The sequence below is a fragment of the Ascaphus truei genome, chromosome 3 (genome assembly GCF_040206685.1).
Source record: "Ascaphus truei isolate aAscTru1 chromosome 3, aAscTru1.hap1, whole genome shotgun sequence".
In the NCBI taxonomy this organism is placed as follows: Eukaryota; Metazoa; Chordata; class Amphibia; order Anura; family Ascaphidae; genus Ascaphus; species Ascaphus truei.
The window spans coordinates 323,001,265-323,015,516 of NC_134485.1; the positions used below are offsets into that span (position 1 = coordinate 323,001,265).

Below are 14,252 nucleotides of genomic sequence, written 5' to 3' on the forward strand. Positions count from 1 at the left end.
ATCTTGCATGAGGCACTGTACATTCCATATAATAACATTACATTGGATCTCTCTTCCCCCCCCCCCCAACCAGATCAAGGTACAAGCAGCAATCCAATGCAAAAAAAAATGTGTCCAATTCAAAAGGTCTCAAAGTATTTAAAATGCATTTTTATTTGTCCTTTAAAAACAAACCAAAAGAAGCAAACAGGCTCTCCCCACTTGCCTCTTTCACATAAATTATATACATTTCAAAATTATATTCAATACAAAACATGCCACGTACAAGTTTTTATTTTCATTTTTAAAAAAAGGAATAATTTTATGTTTTCTACGAAGGACAATCTTCTGTACAGAATCCTGACCGCACAAATTACAGCTCCTCATGGAATCGTTTGTAAATACAAAAAAAAAAAAAAAGGAAATATGGAAAGGGCGAGGAAGGAAAAAAACAAAGCAATATTATGCAAATGGCGACCAAAATTAAAATCAATAACACAGCAACTGAAAGTGTTTATACAAGCAAAGAAAAAAAAATCAAGTCTTTCAAGCTTGGGTCTGGATTATATCATATAAAAAAAATAAAAACTGTATAGGGTTTACCTAAAATCTAAATGACTGTATTTTATAACTATCTAATATCACACGTCCGACAGTGCTGGTCTGTCAGCGCCCAGTGGAGAGCCGGATGCACTTCCCAATTAATCGTTAGAGAAACAGGAAAATAAAGAGAAGGAAAGGGTAAATTTTATTGTAATATTCAGGCTCTTCATAGTGTCTCCAGTGGTTTCTTGCTAAAATGGTGCCCGACTATACACAACATTCGTCTTTTTTTTTTTTTCCATTTTATAGTTTTATATTTTTATTTACACTTACCTTTCCTTTCATTTGTACAAGTTTGCAGCTTTTAAACAGTTGTGGAAGCAGCTTGTGTTAAAAAGCAACAGCACTTAATCTCTCTCGCTCATATTCACACTTGCCTTGAGTTTAAATGCCCCTGGGCTCAATCACCGTTAATTGTTGTTTTTTTGTGGGGGATGGGGGGTGGGTTTGTGCACTTTGAAACATAATTACCGTGTCTGCTCGCTAGGGAAGGGGACAGCCACAGAATGTCGTGAGTGGGGGAAAGACGCTGAAAAGTTCACACTGCCCTGGTACAGGAAAACAATTTCTTGCAACTAAAGCGGCATATGTGGAAGCCAAAGGATTGTGACCTTGTCGTCTTAAAACCACAGTTCAGAAACTGACCACACATCTTAGGACTTCATTCGTGCTCCATCTGTCCTCCTGTACCCATATAATAGACTTGAAATTGATCACAAAGCAGCTGGTATATGCTTAGTCCTAGGATACCATGCCCGTCATAGAAAGTGACCCTGTACTTTCCTCACATGAGGCTGGAATACATAAATATAATTACATGCATAAATAAATAACTCGCCTTCACCTTTTTCACCTCCCCAAGCACTTTGCTAAAATCAGGATGTGGAGGTTAAAGTCTTAAGAGAAAAGCAGCAGCTTTAGAATAATGTAAATGAGTGAGACGTAGGAGGTTGGGTGGGAGCGAGACAGCGGTAATGTTCAGATTTTTTTTGTTTTGTTTTTTAAACATCCACTCCAAAAATATATACCAACATCACTAACTTCCCATAACTTTTTTTGTGGGGTTTACAGAGATACTAGATCGGGGGAAATTGTGATGCACGCAGAACTGCTAAAAGATTATAAACCAAGGGGAACCTACAAAATCTCTCACACACGCGCCCACACACACACACACACACACACACACACACACCTGCCATACAAGCCTTTCCTCTACCCCATTACAAAGCAGGTCCACCACTTCCCTTTCATTGTCCATGTATAGAGAAGGATGAGGACTTCAGGCACAGAATGGGGGGAGGAAATAGGGTGCTAAGGAACAGACCAAAAGCAGGCAGTTTGCAGAAAATACGCTCCTTAGTGCCCTCCTGCCTGCTCAAAGCCCATTTTATAGGCCAAGAGACAGGCCACCAAGCTTCAGAAAGGGTACAAAACAGTTCAACCCTGACCCTTCAATGTGGGTGGAAGAAGTTTCCATTACACGACTCCCACCAGATAAGCTGTGTCATTGTTTGTTTATGAGGTGCTCTCGATTTCAGCTTGCCGTGGGAGTGTCACATATACATATTAATGTCCAACAGGCAGATGAGGTAGGTGCTGGCAGGTGCCTCCGGGACTGGGTAGCTGTGACAGGTAAGTCACTGGGACTGTCTCTAGCGCTCATTGAAAGCATCTCCTGTGCTCTTTGTCTGCAGTCTCATGTGCTCTCTCTCGCGCTCTGAGGGTCCTGTAGATTTAGGATTGTCAAACTGCTTTGTTAAACTAATGAGTGATTTTTTTTCTCTCCTTTAAATATCTTTGTTTTTTTGCTTACAATTTTTTCTTCTTTGAGCAGTCAGAGCAAAATATCTTGATTTCCAAAAAAAATAAAAAAAATAAAAAAGTTCCTTCCCACTGAGCATCCCAGACATGACTTGCTGCTTTAGGGAAGGAAGGGATGCTACACATGTATACGTCCGGTGGTTCAGTGTGCAGTGAACATCTGTCCTCTACAGCAAAGCTTTTCCGTGAAGTTTATCCCTTGAGCCACGGGAGAGACCTTCAGACTGGTTGCTGGGCTCTCCTGACACCATTCAAGTGAGATGCAGAGGTTTGCCTGGGTTCTGCTGAATTATCTGCAGCCATGTCTCCGGGAAGGTTTGAACACCAGATGTAGCGGTGAGGCGATGGCAAAGGGACACAAGCTAGTGTCCTGCGTTCTCTCCCCGAGGTTTATGCTCAAGGATGATGGGAGGCAGGTGAACTTCACCGTTTTGCTCAGTTCATCCACTTCCGACAGTTCCAGGCGCCGCAGTGACACGGGATCTTGTGCTGATCATCCTCAAAGTCAAACTGGTAATCATACGTTAGCTGGATGGGTAAGAGAAAGAGGGGTAAATACCAATAGCTCCTGTCCTCCAGGTGCAAATTAAACTCAACCCTTCCACTTGAATCCCAAACTCACTTCCTCTCCTCTTGGGATCCTGCGGCTAGAGATGATTATAATCTTGTCCTCCTTGTCAAAAGTAACAACCTCAGCCACACAGTTGGGGGCGCAGGAATGGTTAATGTACCTTGAAGAAAAGGAGGAGACCATGAAACAAAGAAGCGTTCTTCCTTCCCAAACACTGCAAATCTACAGACTCCACCATACCAGTACCAGGCCTATCTTACCTGGCTGGCCCACCAGTCAGAGTGGCATCAATCACATGCTCATTATTTATTCGAAACATGTAAATTCCTCGGTTCTGAAAAATGGAATCAATGGTAAGGAATAATATAGTATGTGGTAATGAAAGCACCCAGAGCAGCCAACGTGTGTGCGCACACACACACACACACACACACACACACACACACACACACACACACACACACACACACACACACTTTTAACAGTGATAGAAGATGCAAAACTATATAGCCCAGACGAGTTTGCGCTATATCATTTTTTCATCAACTATTTCAACGGTTGTAGAGACCATATATATTAGCTGAATCTAGTCTCACAGGTAACTTATATAGTTATACAAGGTTATTCATTGTGTGAACACATACACTAATAATTTTATATTAAGTAGTGTTTGTCTGGTTTGCGCTCTTGGCTTCTCGTGTTCTTACACTGATACACAAGCATCATTTTTTTTTTTTTTAAATGTTGTCCCAGTCACTACAACCATGAAGGTCTCAACAAAATTTTATTATAAATTAAAAAAAATATATGACATGATGCACCAGATTCACTCAAGCCTCTCCAAGACCAATTTGCTTTATTTAAGTACATTATAAAGTATATATAAAACATGCAAATACCTTCTTTCCCTCCTCTGAAAAAAGGAACTTAAAAGATGCACCATTATTTGTAACACCACTACATTTTAAAAAGGGGGTGTAAAAATCCAGACCCGTACCAGTATGTTACATGAAAATACTTTAATCTGCCCTTACGTTTTACTCAGTCTCACTCCTCCCTCTCAGATTACCTGCTCCTCGTAGATCTTTTCACGACGGTTTGCCACCTCATTCCGAATGATGGTGCCAATGTATTCTATCACCATGGTGTGTTTCTCCAGGTCCTTGGATGCGTAAAGCCCCAGGCCCTGGATCCGCGAACGCGCCAGGTACACGTTGTTCTTCCACTCAGTCTTCAGCCGGCGATATTGGGATGACTTGGAGTGCACAAACTGCTTGCTGTAAGGGGTGTTGGTCTCCCCAGTGAATGTGCTCTGGTAGGCTTTGGACATGCTAGTGCTGTTCAGAGTGTGAGGCCTGCAGAGAAGAGAGGGACACACATACCTGCTTAGACATGCTCCGGCCTACCTTGTGTAGTGCAGAGTTGTAGAGGCCATCCCCCTTTACAGGTCTGTCATAGCATTACTGCATGATGCCAATATATACAAACACTAGGTCTGTTGAGTATAACTTTTCTACATCTATTGCACTTGCACTATTTGGATTAAAACCTTCCCAAAACTGGAGAGCACACAGTAACGATGTTCATATTTTATTATGCAGCACTAATCTCTGTATTGAAGTTTTAAAGAGATATACTGGCAGTCTTTGCAATGCATACTTCAATAGGCAGTCAAAGCGTTAATACATACAAATCAGTGATATTTTTGTACGGCCTCTATTTTTAGGGATCAACAAGAAACTATGAAAATATTAGAGATGGGGATGAAATACAGACAGTGACAATCTATATTAAAAGCGGAATCGTATATTATAGTTTAGATATACATTTTTCTTAGTTTAGGGTTCTGCCACCTTTATCCCTACGGTAAACACACAGTATACATAAAACAGAGTTTGCTTTTCTGAGGGTTTGTGTTTTTTGCTACCTACATATATTTCCCCAAAGAATGAAAGCAGAGTCCAGCACTATACTATAATAGGTGTTACTATACTATACTGCCATGTTAAACCTGCATGAATATTTCAAGCTCATTAGGGAGTACCTATTAATAAGCAACTCACAGATCTGTCAAGTATGGTAGAAAGATTGGACTATAGGGACAAGATAATAAAGTACAGGATCATGCACACAGATCGCTTGCAGTCCCAACTGGTTTAAGTGCGTTCTAAACTACACTCAGACGAGTCCCTTCGCAGATTCTGTGGTAATGGCTGCACTGCATCAAAATCACATTTTTTAGGGCGGCATTTTTCTACATAGTATGTAAAAAAAATAAAATGTATAACAAAAGAATTAGGCCAGGGCACTCAAAATAATATGATAGATTATAGGTTAAAGCTACAAAATTCCAGGCATTACTGAAATCCCTGCCCTCTGATTGGTTAAAATTCCAGGCATTCATTCAGTAATGCCCGGAATTTTTGCAGTTTGAAAGGTGTTTATTTCAATGTGTTTATTTCCAGCCAATCAGCTTTTCTTTTTTTGTCAGAGACAGGGCATGGGGATTGGTCCATAGGCAGGAACAGCTCTGAGAAAGGGCAGGGGATTGGTCCGTAGGAAGCAGGCAGTGACTCCTCCCCCTCCGGAACAGAGCTGACAGATTCAGTGAGGAGGGAGTTTGTTTGTGGCTACAGTTTGTGTGTGTTTGTCAGTCAGTGTGTCTGCAGCAGTGTGTGTGTGTGTGTGTGTCAGCAGCAGCACAGTGTTTGTGTGTCAGTAGCATTTGTGTGTTTGTGTCAGTGTGTCAGTAGCAGCGTTTGTGTGTCAATGTGTCAGTAGTGTGTGTGTGGTGTGCAGTTGTGTTGTATGTGTGTGTGTAGCAGCAGAGTTTGTATGTAGCAGCAGTTTGTTTTGTGTAGAGCTGCTGTGTATGTGTGTAGAGCTGCTGTGTATGTGCGTAGAGCTGCTGTGTATGTGTGTGTGTAGAGCAGCAGTGCGTCTGCGTGTGTCAGTAGCAGCGTTTGTCGGTGAGTGTGGTGTGCTGTTGTGTTTTATGGGTGTAGTAGCAGAGTTTGCGTGTAGTAGCAGTTTGTGTGTGTGTAGACCTGCTGTGTTGTGTGTGGAGCTGCAGTGTGTGTGTGTGTGTGTGTGTGTGTGTGTGTGTGTGTGTGGCAGGGGGGGGCAGTGTGTGGATATAGATAGCTGAGGGGGCGGCAGTGTGTGGATATAGATAGCTGCCGTGTAAGTGTTTATAGAGGTGCTTTAATGTATTTACCATTTGATTTTAATAAAAAAAATCTATATAACTATACAAAAGTGTCTATTTATGAAAAAGCCTACATTTAGCCTATAATAGTAATAATCCCCGAAGAACAGGGCATTACTAGCCAATAATGCCCTGGCTGTGTTAAAGTCCCTCGGGCCTTCAACTCTTCCAGCCAGGGCATTATTGGCTAGTAATGCCATGTTCTTCGGGGATTATTACTTAATGATTCACTTCGTTCATATGGGCGCACATAGATACGTTTCCAACCACCTCAAGCGACCAGGAACAGATACCAACAAAATGAAAAACAACCGTGACAAAGAGCCATGGCTGCCCAAAATGTCGCACGATTGTTCTCATGTGTAGTTTGATGGTTTGAATATAATTTACTCTTAATAGTCTAGTCTAGAGTGCTGTGGTCAAATCCAATGTTGATATACATATAGACATACACAGCAAAAATGGAACGGCACTCTCAGGTCTTGTGTAAAAATGAAAGAAGTTTGAGTCAGCGTTTCGGTCCTGGCCAGGCTCTCACCAGACCGGTGAGAGAGTACCGTTCCATGTGTGCAATTGCTGGGATTTCCGTCTGGCTCCGGCCTCCCATGCACGATGTCGTCATCGTCGTGTGGTCTGATCTATACATACATACTAAAGAAGTATAAAAAAGTGTTCCAATATACAGTGTTGCAACAGTGTCACCTTGCAAGAAACATTTTAATGATTTAAAAAAAAAAAAATGTTCATGCTCTGGAGAGATCAGCCAGTGTCATTGTAGATGGAGTGGGCCAAAAATGATGTCTGCAATGCACTCCATGGGGAATTGCCCTATTCTATAGCAAACAGGCCTGGGTAGGACTCACCGTTTGTAGTGGGTCATGATCTTGGGCTCAGACCTGGCACAGCCGGTCGGGTTGATCATTAGAGGCAGCTCCATTAAAGGATGTCGGCCATATCGGAAGAGATAGTTCTGACAGTTCTCCACCCCAGGCAACTAAAAAAAAAGGGGGGGGGGGGGGGGGGGGATAAAGACAGAAACGCAGATCAGCAGGAGACCAGGATTCAAACCGATTTCTGGAGGGTGAAAGGATTGAGAAGTGGCGAGGAGTAGATAAAAGTAGTGCCACAAATGGTGTACAGAACTGTGTACAGTATTCCAAAAAAAGAAGGTTTAAGGCCAGTTAGTGTGTGTAAACAAATGGGTAGAAGTAGATTTTTTTATGGCCTACTACTTACAGACTCAGCGATGCGCAGCACCGCATGCAATGTCAGCCCAAACATCTCTTCTCCTTTTAAATACTCTGGGAAAAGGCGTAGCATACCAGTCTCTCTCCTCATACGTGCTACAGGCTCCACAATCCGATTCCAGAGGGCTGGGAGATGGAGGACATTGGTCAGTCCCTATGAACCTGCTAAAAGGCCTTGCACACACACTTCAGTAGGTATGCTGCTGCTCGACTTCACAGCATTAGGCAGGACCTTGCAAACCCAGTATTACGGTAGCATATTGTAGGGTACGGTTGATTAGGCAGTTTCCATATGTTAGTCATAAAAGTTCATTTTTACTTAAAGCTGCAGTTCAGTCAATATCCTGCATGTGTGTTTTTTTTTAATAAATCAGTTCTGTAGTGAGAAAAAATACTTTTAGCATTTTCTGTTTTTAAAAAAACAACTCTGAAAGACCAATTTTCTTGTATTCTATTTTAACAGCCATTTGCTAAGGCACTGCCCCTTCATGTCCTGTCACAAGCCCTGGCACACCCCTTTGTCAGCCCTGCCCTCCCTCTAGCACATGTCAGTGCAGGAGTGCTCGTGAATATTCATGAGCTTCCACTGACAGACAAGCAGAATATAAACAGATCCCTTCACTAATTATGTCACCAAATTTTGACCTATCAATACATGGAAAACGAATTGACTGGCAGCTATACAGTTCTTTAGGTAATTAGAGATTGCACACATAAAACTATTGAAGTAAAAAAATACATAAAAAAAAAAAAACACTGAACTGCAGCTTTAAGTTAGATACCTTAAGGCCCATTCAGTTAGATGAGCTGTATGGTGCCCAATGTATGGTGTCCTATGACTTTTCAATGCTTAGTAAATATGGCCCCCATAGCTTCAAATTCAAGAATCACAGAGGCTAAGAATCCATGGACTACGAAAGGTAATTAGTGACCTTACAGAATCATTTCACAATTTATTGCCAATTAGTGACTACTTGAACTCCAGAACAGCAAGTCACGCTCCCCAAGAATCTAGCTCAGACTGCAACAGCAAGTCTGTGACCTCAATGAAGATACAAACTAGATCAGTATAATCCATTTATTACCTCTTGTAACTATCTAAAACGAAGCAGAGCAGTCAAATAAACATGCTCTTCACATCCAGCACAGGGCAGGTAAAGTATTCAGTGACCTCTTCCGAAGCCCAAGAAGATGATCTTACAGAGCAGTCCGTGACCATCCTTGGTCTCTGTTTCAAGCACAAACATAACATACCTTCTAGCCCCAGAGAGTTTCTTCTATGCGTGTCCCTACCAAACCCCCCTACGCTCCATGACAATTTTATTACCTTCAGCCCAGTCACTCACCTTGTGGGGAGGAGTCCGTCAGCACCACATCCTCATAGCCATATTCAATGACCTGCACGGCAAACTCTGGCCGCCCGTTGTTGTCACAAACACGGCAGCGGTAAGAGCACCGCCGGTGACTGTGCCGCATGCTCCAGTAGATCCGCGTTGCCTCGTAGCCCACAGGGTACAGGGCAGTCACGCTGTGGAAGTCCTGCATCTGGTATGGGAGTAGTTGGCCAATTGCATGGAACACCAGCCCCCCAACCCTGAACATATGAATGCGGTCCCCCCGCTGGATGATACTGGCAATCTGACAGACCTCGTCACGCTCAATGTACACTCTGCGGAAGACTGTGAAGCAGCTTAGCTCCTGCTCGCACAGCCCCTTTAGCTTGTGCATGGGGCACAACATAGTCTTGTCTTTGAAGAACATGCACTTGGCACGGATGGCGCAGGCAAAGTGATACACGTTGGGGCAGCGCTGGCGGTTGCAGCTATTGGTGGCACCTGTTTTCTGGCATAGGGTACACTTTGTGAGCAGACCTCGGTGCAGCGCTACCTCCACGTTGATCAGGGCGCCACCTTGTGTCTCATACACCTCTGAGGACCACAAGGCACAGTTAAGGTGCACCCAGAGATCAAGGTCCAGGTTCAGAAGACGAGCTGGTCCATCGGTGGCCCCATCACCCTCCTCATGGCAGAAGCAGCACTTGCGTAGGTCGGGGGGCAATGTGTCAGGCCTCAAAGTGGTGCCCAGCCTTTCAATCACCTCACAGACCTCTTTCTCGCAATGACGCGAGCCGACCGTCTGGAAAGTGATCAGGATGTGCAGCCGCTTCCAGCGAACCCCTTTCCACTTTTTTATCCGTGGCCGGGGCTCCTCCACACCTTCCTCAGAGGGGCGTACACGTTGCTTCACTTTTGCCGCTTCCATCAAGTCTTCCTTGTCGGGGGATTGGGGTGGAGGTGGGGGCGATGGTGGTGGGGGCGATGGTGCAGGGGGTGATGGTGCAGGGGGTGATGGTGCAGGAGGTGACGGTGCAGGAGGTGGTGGGGGATCCGGCTCAGCATTGGGAGGCTCTCTGGGGCTAGGGGGGGCAAAAGGGGATGGAGGAGGGGACGATTCTTCGGGTAACACAGGAAGTTGGCGCACATCCAGATTGGAGACATTGTTGACGTAACAATGATGTACAGCCTTTTCTATCACTGTGTCCTCCTTAAATGAAAGAAGTCAAATAATAATGAAAAAAGGTTTTGAAGTGAAGAGCCACATTTTAGTGTAAAGTAGTTAATACAACAACACAGACCTGTGCCAGAAGTGCAAGGATGTCAAGCTCATTCTTTAGGGTGTATCCAGGAAGAACAGCATCAAGTTGCTTCAGCCAGTCAGTGCTGTTCTCGAGCTTTCCTGGTTGATGCTTGTCCTTCTCGCTGCCTTCACCTACAGCAAAGATCAGGGGAAAGGAGGAGATTGACCAGGGGTAGGATGAAAACTTGTATGCTTTCTTCAATAGTTGTGACCATTATCCTCTTCAAGTGGCAGTTTGCTGAATATTTATCTGGTTTGAAATGTAATATACCCTTTCCAATATTTAATTCTACTTGCACAACAACCTAATGCCTACCCGGGACCTTTCAGACTCCTTAACTTGTTCAAAATGGAGAAATCCCCTCCCTACACACACCTTTTTTCAATAAACTTAACACTACTTAATTTCCAATGCATTATATTAAGAAATGCAGACATTCACCTAGGCAAACCATAACCCCAAATCACCACCCTCAAATCAACTAAATGCTCTATTTAAAATAAATGAAAAACTAATTGGTCAAGCTTTTATCCTCTTCACCTCTGCAAACCAAATACACATGTAATAACCACATTAAACTCACCCTTGAGGGGGGGAAAAGGCAGCTCTAAACAAACTTAATCTTGTGTTACTGTGCAGCTTATACATCTTACACATCTTCAAAACAAATTCGATCAATTGTCTCATGTTGAGTGGACACAATGTTTCCTACATCACAGACTATAACTTTATGGTAAAGCCAAGAGTGCATCAACCGGAACATGGATGAAAGGGGTTAAGATGAGGGGTTTACGTACCGTCTGTGGGAGGGTCTGCAGGTTTCTTTACTTCCACGCTGCTTTTGATGCCACTATCTGGGAAAAGCACTTCATATGAGCTTGGTAACTTGATGCTCAGCAAACCAGCTACAGCAGCAACTACTCCATTCAAGTTCTAAAGGTGAGAACAGGAAGTGGCAAAAATGAACAGCACCATGTGAGAAAACGGAGAGAATAAAAGGTGTGCGACGTAAGGCAGCTTTTCAGAACGACATATTTCTTCCCTTATTAGGGAGCATAACCTCTTTGGCATCTACCCACAGATACCACTTTCTCCTACCTTAGCTGCCGCGGTGGATACAGTAAGCATCACAGAGACTTCGCTACCCTTTGCTTTCTCCCAGGACACCGTTCCTCCTGCAGTAGTCATAAGCATCTTCCCAGCATGCTCTGGTAAAGCAGGCAGACTCTCTGCAGGCTTTACATCTGGGAACACTGTTGGAGAGACAGTCATCAGTGGCCATCACTTGCCCTATCAGTAGCCAAACTGCCTTAAGATTAAAAAAAAAGCCTGAGCCTGATTTCAAGATATTCCACACGTTACACTGGTGAAAATGTGAATGTCATTTTAGGGTTTCTACAGTATTCATGCTACAAGACAAAGTCTTTGTAATTAAAAACTAAATATTTTTTTTTTTTAAAACTATTAAAAACAGTAGAAATGGTACTAGTAAGCCAATAAGTAGTGTTACTCTGCAACCCAGAGTACTTTCAACTCTGATTTTTATGTGCGCCTTCTGCACCACGTTTATAACCAACTATCAACTACCGTACAGTGACACCAACTGTTTAGAGGCCATGCAGTTGTTTTATTCATTATGTACCATGGGGATGCTACGTCCCTCATAAGCAGCATGTGCATGTACACTAACCTGGTATGGCGCACCGGGGAATGAGCGGTATGACAGGCGACAAAGATCTTTCCTCCTGCTCCTCCTTCACATCACACAAAGGGGGGAACCGTGGTGTCTCCTCCCCAAGGACACTCTCTGGGGAGGACGCTGGAACAATGCTATCTGGAGAATCACTTTCCTCATCACTCTCCATCCTGCAAAGAGCATTGGCAAAGAGCAGTCAACAGCCACATTCAGAAGCCTGACAAACTTCCTAGGAGGTGGAAATCATTGCCCCCAACTTTCCAGTCAATCTTGCAACCGACCTTCACCAGCCATAACCCTATAGAGCATCTTCCCCGAATCACCACTAGAAAGCATCAGACAAATTAGCATCTTGCTCAATACCACCCACCTGAATATTACATTTGAATTACTCATCCCAGCTTAAGATCTGAAAAACGCTCTTCCCATTCCCTTTTAGATATCCATTGTCAATACTATGCTCCTATTCCCTAATCATATACGGTGAGGGTGCAACTTAAAAGTTAGCCTCATACTGTATATCTGCTAGAGCAGTGGATCCCTACTCAAATCGTAAAGGACCAACTAACAGGCCAAGTTTTACGGCTATCCCTACTTGGGCACAGGTAGTTCAGTCAATTATTGAACCACTTGTGCGCATGTGAGGATAGCAATAAAACCTGCGCTGTTAGGTGTCCTTGAGGACTAGAGCTTGGAACCTCTTTGCTAGCGTATAAACCCCAAACCACCACCCTAATTACTTATCCGACAACCACAATCTCCTTACCGGACATCCTCACTCTGGTTGTGTGGGGGAGTAGGCAATGCAGCCAACAGGTCGAGGCTCCGCTCAACTGTACCTAGAGGCAGGGACAGTTTTACACAGAGTACCCAGTGATGGCAAAGTAAGTACTTTCTTTGCCTTTTAAATCAATTTCAATACATTTGGCCCTGCATAAAAAGTACATAATGCAAATAATTTCTGAAACCCCCATTAAAACTGTGCAATATGTAACCAGCAAACAGAGCACTGGATGGGCTAGTCAAACTCAGCACCGTGTACTGGATTTGGTAATGCATAAACGCAAACATCACTATTACCCATAATTACAGCTTTATAGAAATGGATAAATGGCCGTTCAGTTTAATTCCCCATTATCTTACATATTTTTAACTTTGAGGCTTGTTGATAAACTGTAACCCCCATGTTTCACATAACATCTGATGCTCCTAACGCAACTACTACATCTGCCCTGATATATTACAGGCAAAGGGGATGTGCTGAAGGGTAGAGATGGACACCCAGTTGGGCAGGCTGTGCTCACCTTTCTTAACTTCTGCTTCTGTGCTGCTCTCCGTTTCTTTCTTTGCTTCACTCAGGTCATCAGCAGCAGTCACACCATTCACCATTTTGTGCTGCACGGAGGGAGGGGGCGTGGGGGGCAGTGAGGAGGGGGGTGTAGGCGGGTTACTGAGGTTGTTCTGGAAACAAAGCCAAAAGAAACCTTATTAAAATACATTAAATTCAAGCTTTTGGGTGGGGGTGAGGCAGTACAATCCACTCTGCATATTCCCACTTTCATTTTTTATTTTTTTTAGGATATACATGATCGCATCTCCAGTTTTCCCATCATTAGTCCACACACATTCAACTACCACTTACCTTGCTGAGCAGCTGTGTGTAATAGTCTGGCACGCTGTCCAGGGCCCCGCTGCCGAAGGATCCCTTAAGGGTGCTTTTCCCATTAACAGGACTGCTGCTTCCAAATGGGGCAAAGAGGTTGAAGTTGGCTGTGATTGAAGGTTCCATCAGCGGCAGCAGCGACAGCTCCTGTGAAGAATATAAAAAGGTATGTTCATTAGTACATGACAAGCCTCCTGCCCCGGGTAAGACGGTGCTCTGCTTTTCTGGGATTTATCTGTGTGTTGTTGATACAGATTTAAATACATTTGACTATTTTTGATGGGTCTTTACCTCTACCTTCGGTCAAACCCTTCACTAAAACCAATTTTTGCACCGCGCTCACAGCGTTTTGTCATTTTTATTAGTTTTATTTATTTATTATTTATTTGTGCGAGTGATCTATTAAAAAAAATTAAATTAAAAAAAAAAAAAACAACAAGCCTTCGCCTGCCTGCATCAAGCCCTCACAAAACTAGATGTGTGTGCGGCCATATTGCTCTCCAAAAAACCTCTGTGCAACTATGGAATATACTTCTCCCTCACAACCAAACACTCCCTCCTCCAGTCCCACTTCTCTAACTCCAATTTCCACATGCACATGTGTCAGCACAAGGTTGGGAGTGCACCAGGAAGAGGCACCTGCTTCAGCTGTTTCATGATGGCATCGGGAGATTTCAGACTTTCCTCTCTACGAATTTTCTTGCGGGAGTTGGGGACCCTCTCACTGGCCTTCTGTGTCCTTTTTGGCTTTGGCAGAGCTTTCTTTGCACAAATATCCTGCAAATGACGGTAAGCACTGTCACCTCAGGTAGCAACCACCTCT

At 43.6% G+C, this 14,252-nt stretch overlaps 1 protein-coding gene across 9 annotated transcripts in view; it reads right to left on the reverse strand.

Moving 5' to 3' along the window:
* Positions 1-129: 129 nt before the first annotated feature.
* KMT2D (lysine methyltransferase 2D) overlaps positions 130-14,252 on the reverse strand; it is an 80,489-nt gene continuing 66,366 nt past the window's right edge. For 8 of the 9 annotated variants that reach the window (XM_075591248.1, XM_075591246.1, XM_075591244.1 and 5 more), the window contains 15 exons: positions 14,069-14,206; positions 13,409-13,576; positions 13,071-13,227; positions 12,533-12,605; positions 11,761-11,936; positions 11,169-11,323; positions 10,868-11,003; positions 10,068-10,201; positions 8,779-9,976; positions 7,422-7,558; positions 7,049-7,179; positions 4,047-4,332; positions 3,238-3,311; positions 3,029-3,137; positions 130-2,934 (listed from right to left, as the gene is read on the reverse strand). In XM_075591248.1, the coding sequence (XP_075447363.1) occupies positions 2,842-2,934; positions 3,029-3,137; positions 3,238-3,311; positions 4,047-4,332; positions 7,049-7,179; positions 7,422-7,558; positions 8,779-9,976; positions 10,068-10,201; positions 10,868-11,003; positions 11,169-11,323; positions 11,761-11,936; positions 12,533-12,605; positions 13,071-13,227; positions 13,409-13,576; positions 14,069-14,206 (3,165 nt within the window). In that variant the 3' untranslated portion in view covers positions 130-2,841. The remainder of the gene's footprint in view (positions 2,935-3,028; positions 3,138-3,237; positions 3,312-4,046; positions 4,333-7,048; positions 7,180-7,421; positions 7,559-8,778; positions 9,977-10,067; positions 10,202-10,867; positions 11,004-11,168; positions 11,324-11,760; positions 11,937-12,532; positions 12,606-13,070; positions 13,228-13,408; positions 13,577-14,068; positions 14,207-14,252) is intronic. The other variant, XM_075591247.1, reaches the window with a different exon arrangement.